This window comes from Rhinichthys klamathensis, unplaced genomic scaffold (assembly GCF_029890125.1).
Source record: "Rhinichthys klamathensis goyatoka isolate OS25496 unplaced genomic scaffold, OSU_Roscu_1.1 h1tg000185l_1, whole genome shotgun sequence".
Classification (NCBI taxonomy): domain Eukaryota; kingdom Metazoa; phylum Chordata; class Actinopteri; order Cypriniformes; family Leuciscidae; genus Rhinichthys; species Rhinichthys klamathensis.
The window spans coordinates 524,695-542,114 of NW_026606713.1; the positions used below are offsets into that span (position 1 = coordinate 524,695).

The 17,420-nt window shown below is 39.9% G+C and overlaps 1 protein-coding gene across 1 annotated transcript in view; it reads right to left on the reverse strand.

Annotated features, from left to right (window-relative positions):
• Window positions 1-11,701, reverse strand: part of LOC130095060 (adenylate cyclase type 9) — an 87,071-nt gene extending 75,370 nt beyond the window's left edge. Inside the window, 2 exon segments of the mRNA XM_056261714.1 lie at window positions 9,888-9,954; window positions 9,956-11,701. Coding sequence (XP_056117689.1) covers window positions 9,888-9,954; window positions 9,956-11,701 — 1,813 coding nt within the window.
• Window positions 11,702-17,420: the final 5,719 nt, after the last annotated feature.

Genomic DNA, 17,420 nt, shown 5'->3' on the forward strand with positions numbered 1-17,420 from the left:
CTACAGCGATCTGTCTAGTTGCTGACGTTGTTGAACGCCACGTTTAAATGACTTCGCTGTCGGCCGGCTTACGTCACTTCAGAGTTCCTACTAGAGGTGCAAAGAATGAAGAAAATGGCCCAAGGGAAAATGTAAGGAAATCGTGAATAGGGCACTATTTGAGAATATACAGCCATTTGTAGTGGTGTCCGAAACCATAGTGGACGTTATCGAGTGCACTCATTCAATCCCATAATGCACCGCAATAACGAGAGTACAACTGATCTACACTCAACGGCTAGAGAATACCCATAATGCACTGTGACGGTCATGCCGAATGAATTCCCGCGTCTGACCAGAAGATGGCGCTTGCAGCCGAATCCATTTTCCAAACCTCTGGTCCAATGTGGCCACAGTGTAATATCATACAGGTATAAATTCCCTTTTAACTAGTTATTAAATTGTTTAATTAAGGTTTATACATGCTAGTTTCCATGACAGAGTTCAAGATAAATCTTTTCATTACTACTGGAGCTGCCAGTTTGTTACGTTTCAAATGCTTATTAATCAGCACAAACTATGCTAAAGCTGCAGCCCTTGAAGCGAATTCACTCACTCGTTTTCATTCACTCCTTCAAGACTATATTAGTGGAGTAATGTAGGGAATAATGAATGAGGGTAAAGGGGGTGATTTCTGACTCAGATTAAGTCTCAGGGGACCGCCCTGGGCTGCGTTTCCCAAAAGCATCGCAAGCTTAAATTGCTTACGATGCTTTTGGGAAACGCGGCCCTGGTGGCTAGTTCCTATAACTGTGTTTCTGTAACTACCCAGAGCAAATTAATATGAAGCGCCTGAAAGACCTCTTTAAGTTTCTATAGGTACCTTCTTTTCTAAGAGTGAAGTAACAAACACACTAATGTGTGTAAAAATAATATAGAATACCATAGCAATGTTTTACTTGCGTCCTGTCAACATCCGAGCCTCTTTGCACAGAAAACACCACTCATGTGTTTTGCAGAAAGTATTGTTTTAACTAATTATAGACAGCTAAAATCTCTGTCGTGCTTAATTGAAAAGCAATCATTTGGGAGCACTACGCAAATGGCTGCAATGTTGCTCTCTGAGCTCTATGATTTCATAAGAGGTCACCCTCATGTCACTCTTATGACACACACAGACCAGTTTATGGAAATTCACGGACGATATATTGATTGATATGCAATTAACAGTCTGCAACTTTCAAATTCACACATACAAGGCATGTTATTGACTAACACTTGACCAGTGCTACTGGGGAAGCTACTTTGAAACTGCTGTATCACTATCATAAAGCACTAAATCACTAGTTAGGCTACAGTCAAGCTTCGTTGTTTAAAAGAGTTATAGTTAGCTACCCTAGAAACTACTAACAAAAAGTAGCTCAACTGAGTTGATAAAGCGTTCAGATAAATAAACAGATACATTTACACTAAACACAATTAAAACGATACAATAAAACTAGCAAAAATGATAATTTACATAGCTGAATGCTGAGAACTTAGCAAAGAAGAACATTTAACAATTTTGCTACCACATGGTGACATAGCAATCAACAATAAATAGAAAGATTTACCACAAATTTAACTAATAAAACCAGCAAAAACATTCCTGAATGCTAGAAACTTATGAAGAAAAATTGCATTTAACTATTTTGCAACAAACCTGTCTCCTAACAAGCTATACTCGTACTGAGGGCTTGACATTTACACCCGCCAAACTGCCAAATGTGGGTTGAGTTTTATATTCAATTAAATAAATATATGCGCTGCGGGTTTCAGAGTGAAGCACGGCACTTTAATTATTTACGTGTTTCTTCCAGCGGCTCAGATTGGCTCCGTTCACAGTAAACGCTTCTCCACATGAACTCAGCATGTGCTGCTTGTTTGGGTTTCCAAAAACGTCCATTTGGGAACCCAAAGTCTGACGAGCTTTGTGTTTCATAGCGAAGTGTTGCACTGTTTTCATTGTCTGTGTACTGTATCGTTGAGTCCGTCTCAAACTCCATCTCTGCATATGCTGTGAGTTTGGGTTGCTTATTAAAGGGGTCATCGGATGCCCATTTTCCACAAGGTGGTATGATTCTTCGTGTAAAGTTTGTAACATACTTTGGTTAAAATTCCTCAATGGTTGTGTAAAACAACACCTTTTTACCTCCTCAAAAACAGCTCTGTTCACAGTGACCCATTTCAGTGCATGTCTCTTTAAATGATAATGAGCAACTGCTCACTCCACCCCTCTCTTTCGTGGGGCGTGTCGACACAAGACACGTAAAGTGCTGCCTTGGTGGACAATATACAAATGTCTGAGGGCGGAAATATGCTAATACGGGACAGTCCGTCAGCGGTCGTGGGCGGAGAATGAGTACTATGACATCATATTGCTTAGAAAATCAAAATGGCTTGATTATTGAGAGTGTTTAGGCTTTTTGAGGGTAAAAAAAAAAGAGAGAATGGATTTTTTTCATTGTATGGTGGTTGTGTCCACACACTGCAAAGACACATTTATATGCAAACACCATATAAAAGTGAATTTTGCATCCGATGACCCCTTTAAAACGTTCATCGGGGAATGCAACGTCTGCCATTTCACCAGATTTGTAATGTAAATAATTTATAAACCTACGCCAACACAGGAGAATACATCAATATGTTTCTAAATATGCCACTTTTGTCTCAACGATTTCAAAATAAAAGTTTAAACCCTCGGTCGGAGTTTGCATGTTTTGATGTGCACATGTTCTTGTTCAAGAAATTACCGTGGCTGTAGCAGATTAATTATCAAACTTAAGAAACCACTTAGCTTTATGGGTTAACATTACATTAAACTGTCATGTGATTGGTTTTGACATTGGGTGTCATGAGGCAATTCAATTTGTACCACTGTAGTCGAGGTCAAGAAAAATATTCATGACACAGTTATAATGGCCTCATGACAGCCAATGTCAAAACCAACTGCATGACAGTTTAATGTAATGTTAACCCATAAAGCTAAGTGGTTTCTTAAGTTTGATAATTAATCTGCAATGTCATGTTTATGACATATTTATGACAATTTATGTTGTTTTTGTAATGTCAAATTGTCATTACCAAGACACTGACAGGTTATGATGTATCGGTTTATGTCAAGTTGTCATAACAAAGACATCTCAAACAATGTCATATTTGCATTAAAAATGTCATAATTGAGCGAATGACACTTAATGACAGTTGTCATACACATGCATAAAACCTCCTTCATATTCATGACATGTGTCATGTCATATGATTATGAAAGTGTCATGTCAGTCTTATGCACACCCCTTCAAGTAAAGTGTTACCAATTGGGGCCAGTGAAAATGCTATGTGGCTTTGGAAACTTTGAAAAATCGTCATTTATATAGCTGGCTGCTAAAAACTTAGTGAAGGAACAACATTGTGATAGCAATCGAAACGATTAACATAAACAGATAAATTTACACTAAATGCAACTTTTATTATTTTTTGCCTAAAACTTACCGAAGAACAACTGCATTGAACTTTACTGCAACCAAACTGTCTTTTAACAAGCTACAGATAAAGTTAAACTAGTTTAAGTAAAATTATTAATAAAATTGTTCCAGCTCAGTTGAGGTGACACTAATAAAACCAGCAAAACTGTACATAGCTTAAGGCTAAAAACAAAACAAAAAATTTCACAACCACACTGAGAATGTCACAGAACATTTTATTTGATTTAGAAATCATTTATTGACAAAAACATTCCATATAAATGGACCAATTCACTAAAATGAATTGGACTTCCCAAAGCAAGCACGCGAGAGAGGGAAGAACTGATTGGAAAAGTAGCTTGTTGCTGCAAAAGCTACTCTGAAAATAACCAAGCTACTAGAAGAACAATCATAACCTACTTGCATCTCCTAAAAATGTAGTTCACATGAAAAATCGTGGGCCACAAAAATATGACCCATATTCTCTCTTCAGTGGGAATTGAAATGCCTGACAAAACGACCGTTTGCATAGCCCGACGTTAAGGGAGGTGGCATCGTTCTCTGAAACCATTTGAGGACCAGGGCACAGCCAGGTCCTTTCCAGGGAAACGGCCAAAAATAGCCTCCATTTCCACTCAAATGCACACTCCACACAACAGGGGCCTGCGCACACACACACACACAGACGCGAGCACACACTCGCACGGTGGGAAGTCGGAAGTGCCAGAGGGTACGGGATGTGAAGGAAGACACAAAGATGCACTCAAGAACACTTGTGCTAATAGGTTATTTTATTAAACGCTTTAATCTCTCAGAAATCGCCCCCAAATGCACTTGTGTTCGCTCGGGCCTCCTCCTCACTTGGGCGATGCCCTGGTCTTCACTCTTCATTGGGGATCAATAGAGAACCCTAGGGTTCTTGACTCCTCAATCTTAAAGAAACCCTTATGCCAAAAAGGTTCTATATAAGAAGAAATATCTAATGTTTAACATGTTATATTTGACTCTTTTCTAGTAATAAAGTATGTTTACGAGTTGTTTAATTCATAAAATTTCATAAAAATCAAAAATGTATGAATTGAAACTAAATCCATCTAATGATCAAATTCCAAATATGAAGCTTCTAGAGTTTATCCAGAGCAACAGTTATGACTATTCTTATTTGTGCTATTTATAAAGCAGACTGTGGTTTATTGGACGTGTACCAGACGGCATTGTGGAAACGACAGTGACTTATTCGTGGCTTGCAAGGAATACAATATTTCAGAGCGAGAGTGTGTGAGGTCAGGATATTGTTTTTCTTGACTAGTGCACTGGAGGCGACTAAATAAGTACACATTTATCATTCCCTCTCCATTTACTTCAAACCTGTTTTCCTAGTATTCGTGTTGACGATTAGAGATGGGTTTTCCCCCTATGTTTTTTCCCTGATATGCAGTAACTGCTCTGCAAGTCTTGAAAATTAAAAAGAGAGTGAAGTTCGCATTTGCTCAGTTAAAGAATTTTATCAATGTATAATAACAAACTTTTGTTTGTTTTATAGTGAGACAAACCAGAAACACATCACAAATTTCATAAAAATGCATTGGTAACACTCGCTGCTATTGTTTTCCCACCAAAATGATGTCACTTCCTCTGAGGATGATGTCATTAGTGGGCTTTAGTTTGAATTTACAAAAGACTTGGGGAAAAAACAGGATGGAAGGAGATATTTGTGGAATAAAAAAAAAAATCTTTGAAACAATGAGAATGAAAAGTATGAAACACTTGGAATGTTTAAAACATTTCAAGTTTTTCCATGTTAGTAAAATAAAGTTAATTTGGTCTTTTAGCTGGCCATTAGCATACAAATACCATCCAAAGCAGTGATATGTGTTAAAAAATAACTGCTATATTCACTTAATTGTAATATTGTTATAAAAAAATCTTTTGAAATTGAAAAGTTTAATATGTTAGCCTAACTAAATAAATATCTGGTCCATTTTTCAAAAAGTGGAAAAACTGTACATTTTAAATGTGTAAATAAGCTGATTTTTTATTCATTTGTAATACTGTGATAAAAGAAAATGAAAAAACGATTTCCATATTTTTTTCTATAATATAATATAATATAATATAATATAATATAATATAATATAATATAATATAATATAATATAATAATATAATAATATTATAATATATGTCCAGTCTTTAGTAATCTGAAAAAGGACCAGATATAAAATATTATTATTTTAAATACATGTTAATTTGGTCCCACACAGGACTAAAAGCTGCAAAACCCCAATTCAGATTTGATGTTGTCTTGGTTTCATGGCTTGATTTCACAGAGACATGAACACGCAGTGCACAGGGGGAATGACCCAGGTGTGCTGTGTTTTGTTGTTTTCCGCTTGATATCACCAGTAAATTGAAAGAACTTGCTCCGAAAGTCAGCAGAGCATCAGAGCCAATGCTTTCACATGTTCAATCCAAAAGAACATCAACGTCTAAAGGGAGACTGCAGTTTTGTGATTAGCGTCCAGGTCGGTGTGATTTACTCGAGACCTGGACAGTCTCCATTCTCGGTTCTGCCAGGTTTCCACACAAGCTTGCTACTTTCCTTCCCTGATTTACGCAGCTACTGCGAGCAGCTGGAAGATTTTTGCCGCTCTGGAGTCGAAGACTCGCTTGATGGAGAGCTCATTCAACGGGCCTTTAAATCCAGGAGGGAAAGATAAATCCTGGGCACTGGACTGAATACTCTCCGGAGTGGGAAAATTAAGCTTTCAGCCAGTAAACGTGTGAAAAAAAAAAAAGGGTAAACGCCTGAAGAGGGGCAATCAACTGAATATAAGATATGAGGAAAAGAATGTCATCCCTTTAATCATTTTGTTGATGATTAAAGAGAGGAAGTCATATATTAAAGCTTCAGGCCGCGGGTACAGTGTGAGTTAAACTGTGCGAAATGAGATGCTGAGAATTCAACAGAGAGTTCACTAGTGTTTGATAAAGAAAGGTTGTTATGCAATGTTACACTTGCCCTTGCTGTACCGTTCTGAGTCATGAAATTGATAGAAGAAAAAAAAAAAACTAAGAGCAAAACCATCCACTGGAAAGAATACAGTACCGAGTGACACGAAATAGAGAATGAAGGAGAGAAACCGAGAGAGGGAGTGACAGATATTCAGAAACAGGCACCATGGGACCATCTTAAGGAGGCCATTTTACCCTTTTAAATGAAGGGTGAAGGAATGGGGAAGTAAAAAAAAAGAAGCTTGGTTCCTCAAGAGACTCAAATCATGTCTGATTGAGGGGGAGTGCTGGCAAGCAACGCTAGCAAAAATGAAGCGAGACTCTCAAGGGCGACAGAAGCTCCGTCATTTCCAGTTGACCCGCAAGACCTGCTGGACACGTGCACTGCTACAGCATGAGGATGCGGTGACAGCTCGGAGATTTGTTCTGGCACAGCGCTTTCAGTTTCACCAAGTGATTATATCCACTCAACAAACAGCCGTTTGGGATCCGTCAGCGCTTAGATTCAAGCACGGCAGATAAAGATGTCAAAAGTTCTGGGTCGGTTTTTGACGTGCGTTTCCTTATGCCGGCTTCAGACTACACAATGTTTTTTTTTTTTGTTAAGATAGTCACTGTGTCAGATTATGCATTTTTGACTCATAGGGCCCTTTCATACACACCTGGCGCAATGCGGCACGACGCAAGTGTTTTTTGCTAGTTTCAGCCCGACGCAGTTATCATTTTTACGTCCTGCTTATATAGCTAATTCATTCGCGCTCATCTGTCGCCCATGGGCTGCTGGTCTGAAAACGAGGTGTGTTCAGGCGCATTGTTGGTGCGTTGCTATTTTGAGGGAACTGAAATAGACTGCGCCATTGACCAACAAAAATCTGGTCTAAAGTCAATGGCACAATACTTTTTTGTTACGAGCTGATCCGTTTCCTCGCTTGAGAAGCGTTCAGTTGTTCCGCAAATTCCTCCATGTAAATAGCGAATACGCCATGGCACGAGCGCAACTGGCTTTTAAAGGGAATGGGAGATAAGACTCTGATTGGTTTATTGCACGTTACGCCCAAAACACACCTATTACTCATTAAGAGAATAGGGACAACCCTTTTAGACCATGCATCGGGTCGGGTGCACCGACCATTTTTCCCGTCGTTAAACTAGCAAAAGTGGATTCGCACACTCCCTAACTGCATTTGCGCCGTGCGCTTTAGACCATTAGCTTAGATCGTTAAAATAGGGCCCCTAAACTCTTGAGGTGTCGTGGACAAGACACATGTCAGACTACACGTTGCTTCCCGACCAATCATTGCTTGCCGTCTTTAACAACATGCGTGATTTCATCGAGAAGGCGGAACTAGCGACTGACTTCCTAAAAACTAGAGCGTAAACAAACAATGGTTGTACTAGCTTAATGCTAATTCCAGTACTTGCTGAAGCTCCTCTGCTATCGTTCGCAAGCATTTATCTTTTTTCACTCAGTCATAGTAGTCACTCAAAGAAACATCATAAAGTATTGTTGCCATCGCTCCATTAACCTTTCCAAACTTGCAAAGATTCCAGATGTTTGAAAGCTGTGTACAGAAGAGCTTATGTGCTCCTATAGACCAATGTCACAGATGTGAAAGAACCCGTTGTAGAGGACCAAAAAAAATTAAACATGCTAGTTTTTCTGACGTGAAGCGTCGCAGACACGGCATCTGTTGTCATCCACTATGACACTCTATACCAGATAAATCGATCGATTCTTACGTCCCGTCGCACAAACAGATTGTGGCTGATATTATGTAATCTGAGCCCGGCATTAAAGGCTTATTCAGTGACAATGACTAAAAAAAACTGAATATGTGAAGACTTTAATCCAATCTGCAGGAGTAAAGGACAAGAGCCACTTGCTAATCTCAAGGTTTAGCCACTCGATGTTAGAAACCTGTTATCAATACTGTCAAAATGTGAATTCCATTTTCCATATTAATAAGGTCTGGCATTCCACATTATATGAAGAGGATCTATTAAGTAACTATAATTATGACCTGAAAGGATTAATAACACACTGGGACATTCATATTCTATTCGGCTAGGAAAATACATCACTCTGTGTCCAATTATTGGCTTTTGCTTGAGCTCAAGTACAATTAACACAAAGAAGGAAGCATTTGCATATGGTAATTATGTAAAAATGCCAGCTTTCTGACACATTTGAACAAATGTCGAGCTTTAGAACTTGTGAGAATCCAATACTTGATATAAGAGAGGTTGCCAGCCATTAAGTGAAAGAAGAGATTAGCACACAAATGCTTAAAATATGCAACTGAAACAAACGTACAAATGTACCTTGCATGCTAACCTTATTACCCTGCAAAAAAAGGTTGCTAGTTTGTCTTTGTTGATTGCTCATCAGAAAGCTCATTAAATCAGGATGCAGATCTTTTTACAGATCTTTTGCAAGACAAAATGATTCTACAAACCTCCACCATGAATCTCTTCCTGATGGATGACCAGCCAATAAAGGGGCAATTCACCCAAGAATGTTGTTTCAAACCTGCATGGCTGTTTATCAGACTCTCTCTCTCTCTCTCTCTCTCTCTCTCTCTCTCTCTCTCTCTCTCTCTCTCTCTCTCTCTCTCTCTCTCTCTCTCTCTCTCTCTCTCTCTCTCTCTCTCTCTCTCTCTCTCTCTCTCTCTCTCTCTCTCTCTCTCTCTCTCTCTCTCTCTCTACAAAGGTAGAAAAATATATATCTCTTTTGTGTTTTGCAGAAAAGAGAAAGCCATACAGGTTTGAAACAACAAGAGGGTTAGTAAATCGTGACAGAATTTGATTTAAGGGTAAAAAAAATACTAGGAGAAATGCCATTTATACATTTGCATTATGCAAAATATGCAAAAATAACAACAAAATTGCATTGCAAGACTGCACTGAATGCACTGACACGACTAGGCAGCAGAAAATGTTGCTAATTTGCCATTTGCAAATGCAAATTTTGCTTTGTTGACCACTGAACAGAAAACCCCATCAATGACAGGCCTTTTCCAAGAAAATATTACTGTACAAATAACCAAAATGAATCTATTCCTAAAGGCTGCAGAAATGGCTAGACAGCATGTCACGGACTAAAAGACCTACTTCAATAACTAAATATGTCACAGAAAATGTAGAGGCAAATATTTAACAAAGCGCTTTGACAAGTAGACCCTACGGACACTGACAATACACAGACTAAAAAGAGAGTTTCATGGCAGCTTAGCAAGTTTTAACAGCCAGATGAGCCAAACGTGTCACACTCAATCCTACAAGGCATGGTTTCGCAACAAAGACGAAGCACAGTGCTAAGTAAGGCAACATCTTTACATGCTCATGTACATCATATTAGTCATTAGAACATCTGAAATGCATATCTTACCTTTAAGCTGATCTGCAACCACACTTGGTCCGATCCTTTCTGTGACTCGGCCGTCTTCTCGCAAGTACCCGGTCATCCAAGAACTTGTCTGTGGCTTCCGACAGGTGAACCTTCCCGGCGACACCCAACTGCTCCATGAGATTGGCTAAGTTGACATCATTGGACCAGACATCAAATTTAAAACGCTTCATGCCGAGGATCCCGCAAAGCACGGTGCCCGTGTGGACGCCGACACGCATGTTGACCATTTCCTTTTTTTCTTGACAGAACTGCTCAATGGCCTGGATCATCCCAAGCCCCATCTCCACGCAGCAGTAGGCATGGTCCTCTCGAGGCTCGGGACAACCGGCCACACAATAGTAACAGTCTCCCAGCGTGCTGATCTTCTCGCAGCACGTGAGCTCGCACAGGTGATCGAAGCGTCCGAATAAGTCGTTGAGGAGTCCCACCAGGGCATGCGCCGACTTGTTGGCACTCATCTTGGTGAATCCCACTATGTCTGCGAACAGGATGCTGACCGGCTCCATGCGTTTCATGTTGAAAGGCCGAAAGATGATCTGACCCCGAGGTATCGAGGTCTTCTTGCGTTTGGTGCTCTTAGGGCTGGAGGCACCCGCAATAGCCGCTCCCGTCGAGTAGCGCTTAACCGAATTGTCATTGTCGTCATCGCCCTGCTTCATAAGCTCATCCGCCACCCTACGAGGCATCACTGAGTGAATCATCCGCTCCTTCAGGGCCTTTTCGACCTCCAAGTCTTTCCCATGCATGATGGCCTGGCCGACCTTGAGGAACGTGCTGCGTGAACGCACTTCAGACATAATGAAAAGGTGAATACCAATGATGTGGGCGCAGACATGCAAAATGGCTCTTCCAGGGATCAGCCAGTAGAGCGTTTCCAAATGTTCCTCAGTGGAATTCCTCCATCCATTGGCTTGAATCAAGTGCATCCAGCCAAGCGTCTCAAAAAGCACAGAGTAGAGCAGGCCTAGCAGTAATGAAGCGTAAAGACGGACATGGAGGAAACTGTAGAGCAACGAAAGCACCTCCATGCCTAGAGAGAAGGTGCCAACTGGGGACAAACAGGGGGCTACTGGATTTCCACTGCGGGTGGCTTCAAACGTCATGTTTTTATCCTCCGCGCCACTGAAGTCGCCTGGATCATCTTCATCCTTCAAAGGAGGCACATTAAAGTCACTAAAGCCTGACGTTTGGATCTGAGGTGCAAGAGTGAGGGCAAATGTCACTACAATGAGCAACAGCGAGGCTTGATTGTAGCAGTGGGTGTAGAAGCGGGTGAACGTGAAGACGAACAGGACAGAACAGAGGAGTAGGAAGGAGGCCGTGGGCAACAAGAAGGCAGTCTGTTCACATCGGTTAGCATTAGCGATGAAGAACAACCCCCAGAGGAGGCTGGCGGCCGCCATGTAAAACAACACACAGCGGAAACGTCTTTGCGTCTGAGGGAAGCAGCGCTCGCGGCAGGCTTCCTCCAGAATGTTTGAGTCGAACTTGGGGTTCCAGAAGTGTCCAGCCGACCTCTCAAACAGCTGCGGCATCTTCCTCTGAGACCTGAGGCCTTTGATAACCGACTTGCGGATGGTAGATTCGCCCGAGCTACAGCTGGAGGAGATACTGTACTTGCAATGTTTGGAGCCCCCAATGATACTACACATGGCGCTGGCGCCCAGACTCCCACGCTGCTGTTTGTGTGGTTTGGTGCTGCTGATACGCACAGACACAGCACCATCACCACCGGACTCACAGCTTACTTCGCTGTTGTGATACAGCAGATGTTGATGTTGAGGGGAAGCCATGATCAGAGTTGAGTAAATGCAAAAGAAAAGGTACTCGGATGGAAAAAGAATCAAGTAATTTGAGTCAAACAACTCTGACGTCTAGATGGCAAATGGTTTACTCATGCATTCAGACAGTTCCAGGATTTTAAGTTCGGTTATTTCACCTCATGACGTCAATAGCGCATTCCTCTTCTTTTCTGTCCTTCTTGACGCACATGGGTTTAGAGAGGTTTATCAAAAATGCATGGAATCTTTCAACTTACTACAAGTGAATCAAAATGTTCTTCCACTAGTTAATCAAAGTTACATAATAACACCAAAATGAAGGCTCAAGTCAAGCACTGTTTGCTTTGACTCCTAGGGGAACTTCTTAACTCCATTCTGATGCCAAATGCACCATTTTCACTATAAATCAGCCATAGTGAACTACGGTACCATTTAAAGGACTGTCATGCATGCTTGCATGCTTTAAGTAAGTTATGGTATTTCTCATATCCATCACAGTCCATGCATAAAAAAGTAAAAAAAACTCTTGATGAAATAAACAAACATTCAAAAAGTCAAACTTCAAGAAGGAAAGGAGTCTAAACTAAAAAAGCATGATTTGGTTAAACATTATTTAGGCTACTTCACAAGAAAAATAATCCGGTATAGTAAAGCTTCCCCCCTCTTTTGTTCTTTAGATTCAGAATACGTGTTCATTGGGGACTCCGCGTCATCTCAACCGGACATGAAGGGCACAACAGAGACTGCTGTCAAAAACATTAATAAAATAAAAACACATTTAAAAAAAAAATCATCTAGTTTCCCTTGGCTGTAGCACCGACCTTTCCTGAGTTCCCACTCCAGATCTTGCGGGCGCTTTTATTCCGAATTATCGGGTTTAAAAATCATGAAGATTGCGCACATGGATTAACGCCACAAAATCGTATCATTCAAGGTGCAAAAATGGCTAAATGTCCAGTATATTCCCATAGTCTCAAAACACTATGATTTTATTTCAGGTTAGGCTGCTTGAAATCATCTTAAGCCATTTATATCAATGCATGTAAAACTTCAGTGCTTCAAATGAAGAATGAATTCACCTTGTTGGTCAGAATTCAGTTAAGTTTCCATTTATTTTACAGAGGCAGAAAGTCTGCACTTCTCTCTCTCCAAAGACTCGCAGTGCTAAAGTGCCTCTTTGGTTTCTCTTCAGGACTCATTTCCACGGGCAGCTTTTCCTGTGATATCCAAACAAATCTCTTTCTCAGCCGGTTCCTCTATTTTCCCCATCAGAGCTCAGCTTGGCAGTCTTTACACATGCCAGTGTCTCCAGTCGCGCATATCATAGTCGACTTGTGTGTTCTCGCGCGGCTCGGGTGCGCCGGTGGCCATCAGACATCAGGAAGATCTCCATCTGTATTCGCAATCCGACGCGGTGTCTGTACAAGTCCAACAGACACTGGAAATAAATTTAGAGGTGGGGATAAACGCGTGCGTGTGCGTGCACGCTCCGGACTGAGAACAACAGAAGGGAGGCGAGCACGCATTCATATGGAGGTGGGCTGTTCTCAAACCGCAGTGTTCGCGTCCGAGCGCGTCACCGAGAGCTGTCAAAAGAAAAGGGGGTGGAGGTTCCAATCAATTTGATGTGTAATGCAGGAAAGGGGGGTCACAGCTGTCATATTGAGAGCAATGTGAAATCATCCAGACCAATTTAGCGTTGACACTTAGATAAACATGGGCCTATCTTATCTTATATGTCTGTGTGTTGCTTTTCATTGTTTATTTGATAGACAGACAGACAGACAAACAGATAGATAGATAAATAGACAGACAGATAGATAGACAGACAGACAGACAGACAGACAGATAGATAGATAGATAGATAGATAGATAGATAGATAGATAGATAGATAGATAGATAGATAGATAGATAGATAGATAGATAGATAGATAGATAGATAGATAGATAGATAGACAGACAGACAGAGAGGCATATAGACAGATAGATAGATAGATAGATGATAGATAGATAGATAGATAGATAGATAGATAGATAGATAGATAGATAGATAGATAGATAGATAGATAGATAGATAGATAGATAGATAGATAGATAGATAGATAGATAGATATATAGATAGATAGATAGGTCAGCTCTGCTTGCGCCAAGGGGTTTATAAAACATTTTCCACAATGTTTTCTGTAATAATCACCAAATCCACCAATTTTGTAATTAAATGTTGATCCCAGTTTATGAAATTATTCCCAAAATAAACCATAAGTCTTTAATCCGCATGTTTTAATTAATAGAGTCTCTTTGCTCGGTTTCCGTGTTGTCCTCACACAACGCAGCAGTGGCTGAATCAAAGTGATTATGTTGTTTTGGAAGCCAGTGTGTGGCTAAGTTGCTTAAAAACCTTCAGAAGACTGTTTCAAAGGAATTCCCTGGAGAACTGCAGCTGTGTGGTTCCCTAGAGCAGACCGGGTCGTGCAGGTTTCTCACAAAAGTACACTGATCCTTCTTAGTTCTGTAAATTATACTCTGGGGAGAAAAAAAAAAACATCTTTGGAAAAGTAAAGAATGTCATGAAATTCTTAAGATTCCAATCCACACAAACCTCTCAAGAACATGTCCAGGTTATATTTCATCCCAAAATCAAGAGTGAAAAATTAACTGATATTTTCCTTGAAGAAAATGAAGGACCATAATTTAGGACCATTATTAAAGTGGACCATGTTGGATCATTATTTTCAAGACAATTAAATACATTTTCTCCCTCAACAGACCAAAAAAAAAATCTTACTCTTATAACTGTAATGCAATATATGAAGACTTCAGATGCAAAAAAAAAGTCCATATGACAATTTTAATTTTTCTTTTTTTATTAGGCTCCTATGTTTAGGTTCAGAAATGCACTTTAATGGCAATGAAAAGACTGCTAGTCTGTAATTGAAATGCCTTATTTTCAAAAATGTCACTTAAAAACATAAAAATGCACATTTAATAGAAAAATGTCAGACGGGCTTAGAGTTTTATGCATGTATATATAAAATTTAAATTGTGAAGTATTTACATATGTATTTGATATTTGTTTTGCTGCCTTTCTATTGATTTAAATAAATAAAAAAATTTGTACAAATTATTGCATTGCAGAAATAAGTGTCACCATTGGGGAAAACATCCAGATGCATTACAGTTAAATTTTGCTCACATGCCATAAAATTAATGTCACAGTGCAAAACAAATAATGTTTTAAAAACAGTTTCAATTTAGATTTTTGGGGTGAAATATGACCCAGACATCTATTTGTGAGATTCCCCATAAAACATCTGTTTCTATCTTTCCGTTATGAGATTCATTTACCATGACTGAAATCTTGAGAAACGGCCTTGAGAAACACCATTCCCTTGAACATGTTATACCCAGTCCCCTGTTATAGTGCACTTGCACACCTCCCTTTGAGCTGGAGTCACGACCGACCCCGAGCTGCTGCAATGCAGCTTCCAGACCTCTTCTCCAATCACATCTGAGCGCAAAGCAAACTTCAGTCTACAATCTGAAATGTGTGTATACCGGTATGTGTGAGTGTGACTTCACACGCTTTCAGAGGCAGCCCTAATGTTTTGGGGGCTTCCCTCGCTCTGGGGGGAATATAGCACAGTCTGTTTTGAAATATGTGATCACTGGACTGTGTCCTCACACAGGCGCACAGACCCCATTATTAACTCATTAAGATTAATAATGTTTGGCGACGGGACACTGCTTCATTCTGTTATTGAATGCAACGGCCAGATTGCACATTTGTTTCTCGAGCAGTGCTGCAAAATGAGCTGATACGTCTTCTATTCAATGAGTTAAACACAGAATAACATAGATACAGGCGTACAATGAGGAAATCTTGATTACAATCACTTCATTAAAATCCACATGAAAGGCATCAGCAATTTACTTCAGTAATGTGACATATTTCAGAGTGAAACAGCATATTCATGCAGGATGGCACTTGATATATTATCCATCAGGAATTGATGTGGTGCTTTAAAGCCTGTGTTTCATATCAAAATGAAGCTGAAAGTGTTTTCCATGCAGTGAATTTATATTTATATATTTGGCAGATGCTTTTATGTACACTGCATTCAAGGTAGGCCTATATAAATATATCTATCAGCCATTGGAATCAAACCCATGACCTTAGCGTGCTGCTGTTTGAGCTACAATAATGATGCGTGAAGTAGGCCTACTTCTTTTTCAAATCTTTATCATTTATGCATTTGGTAGACACTTTTATCCAAATTGAATTATATGGAATTCAAAGTATAGATTTTATCAGTTAATGCATTCTCTGGGAATCAAACCCACAGCCATTATGTTTACAGGAAAAGACATAGGCCTACAAAGCTGTTTTCGCTATTAGTGCCATTAGTCACCTTCATTAAACTAACATTACATTGAATTACTGTTCATTTATCAGGCATTTATTCTAGAAAGGATGCATAACAACACCCTAAAACAATGTCTCAATAGCTATTTGGATAGGTTATTGGTTTTACCATTACTTTCTTACCTCAATGAGGTCTATAATGGAGAAAGCTATCCATTATATAGAAATGGCAGCTTTCTACCATGCTAACAATGCTAACTAGCTAAACACTGACCACTTGACCAAAATGGTTATCAAATTTGGTGGGAAAAAATACCAGAAATGTTATAAATGGAGTTTATATTTTTATGTCGACTTTATCCCATAGCCTAATTATAGAATCTCTCCACTGCATGTTTGAGGTTTTCAATCAAAATGTCAAATCTCTTCTCAGCTCATTCATTTTCAGCTGTTGAGTGTGTTTGAACATAAACTGCTACTGTTTCATAAAGATCATAATGTTTGAACTCTTTTTCATGTTTTATTCACTTTCATGACGTGTTGAGGTCAGTTTCTGTTGTTTTGTGCTTTCGTCATGATGCAATTGCCTAGTTCTTCACATTCTGTGCTCACTCTAGTGGACGACTACTGCAACTTCAACATATATGGAGACTCACTCACGGCTAATTAAAAGTGTTGAAAAGACTTTCATTTCACTTGAATAGGTGTAAGGTTCTTGAGAGTGTAGCTATAGCAAGATTTCAAGAAACTTATTTCACTTGCTAATGTGAGTGCACAAACTGTTCAGGAAGTGTTGCGAGCTGTAATGCGCGATGCTCTCGGGCGAATTACAGTCATTTCAATCAGGAGTTTTGTGTGAGGGGGAAAACAATTCCGCGCGCAGATTTCGCTCGTGTTCAAATTGGTAACGCGAATTTGCCTGACTAACAGAAAACTGCTTTAAAAGTGACTTCCGTATGTGCAGTGCATATAACTGACGTCTTGGGACGTCTTTTGACCATACGTCAATATCCGCCTTTTTAGGGTACCCTTAAACGTCGGTTAGATGACGTTATCGGATCCTAACTCTACCCCAGACCTAAACCTACCCCTAAACCTACCCCGTCACCTAACTGACGTTAAAGGTAAAGCGTCAGTTGTATGACGTCCCAGGATCGTCATAAACCGACGTTTAAGGGTACCCTAAAAAGGCGGATATTGACGTATGGTCAAAAGACGTCCCAAGACGTCAGTTATATGACTTCTTGGGATGAGACTGTGTTGATAAATCATGACCGCACCTTTAGGTTTTGACTTGTCAACACCACTTATTTCGCCCCCCTCTGAAACAAACCACCTGCTGTTAGAATAACATAATGCTCAGGGAT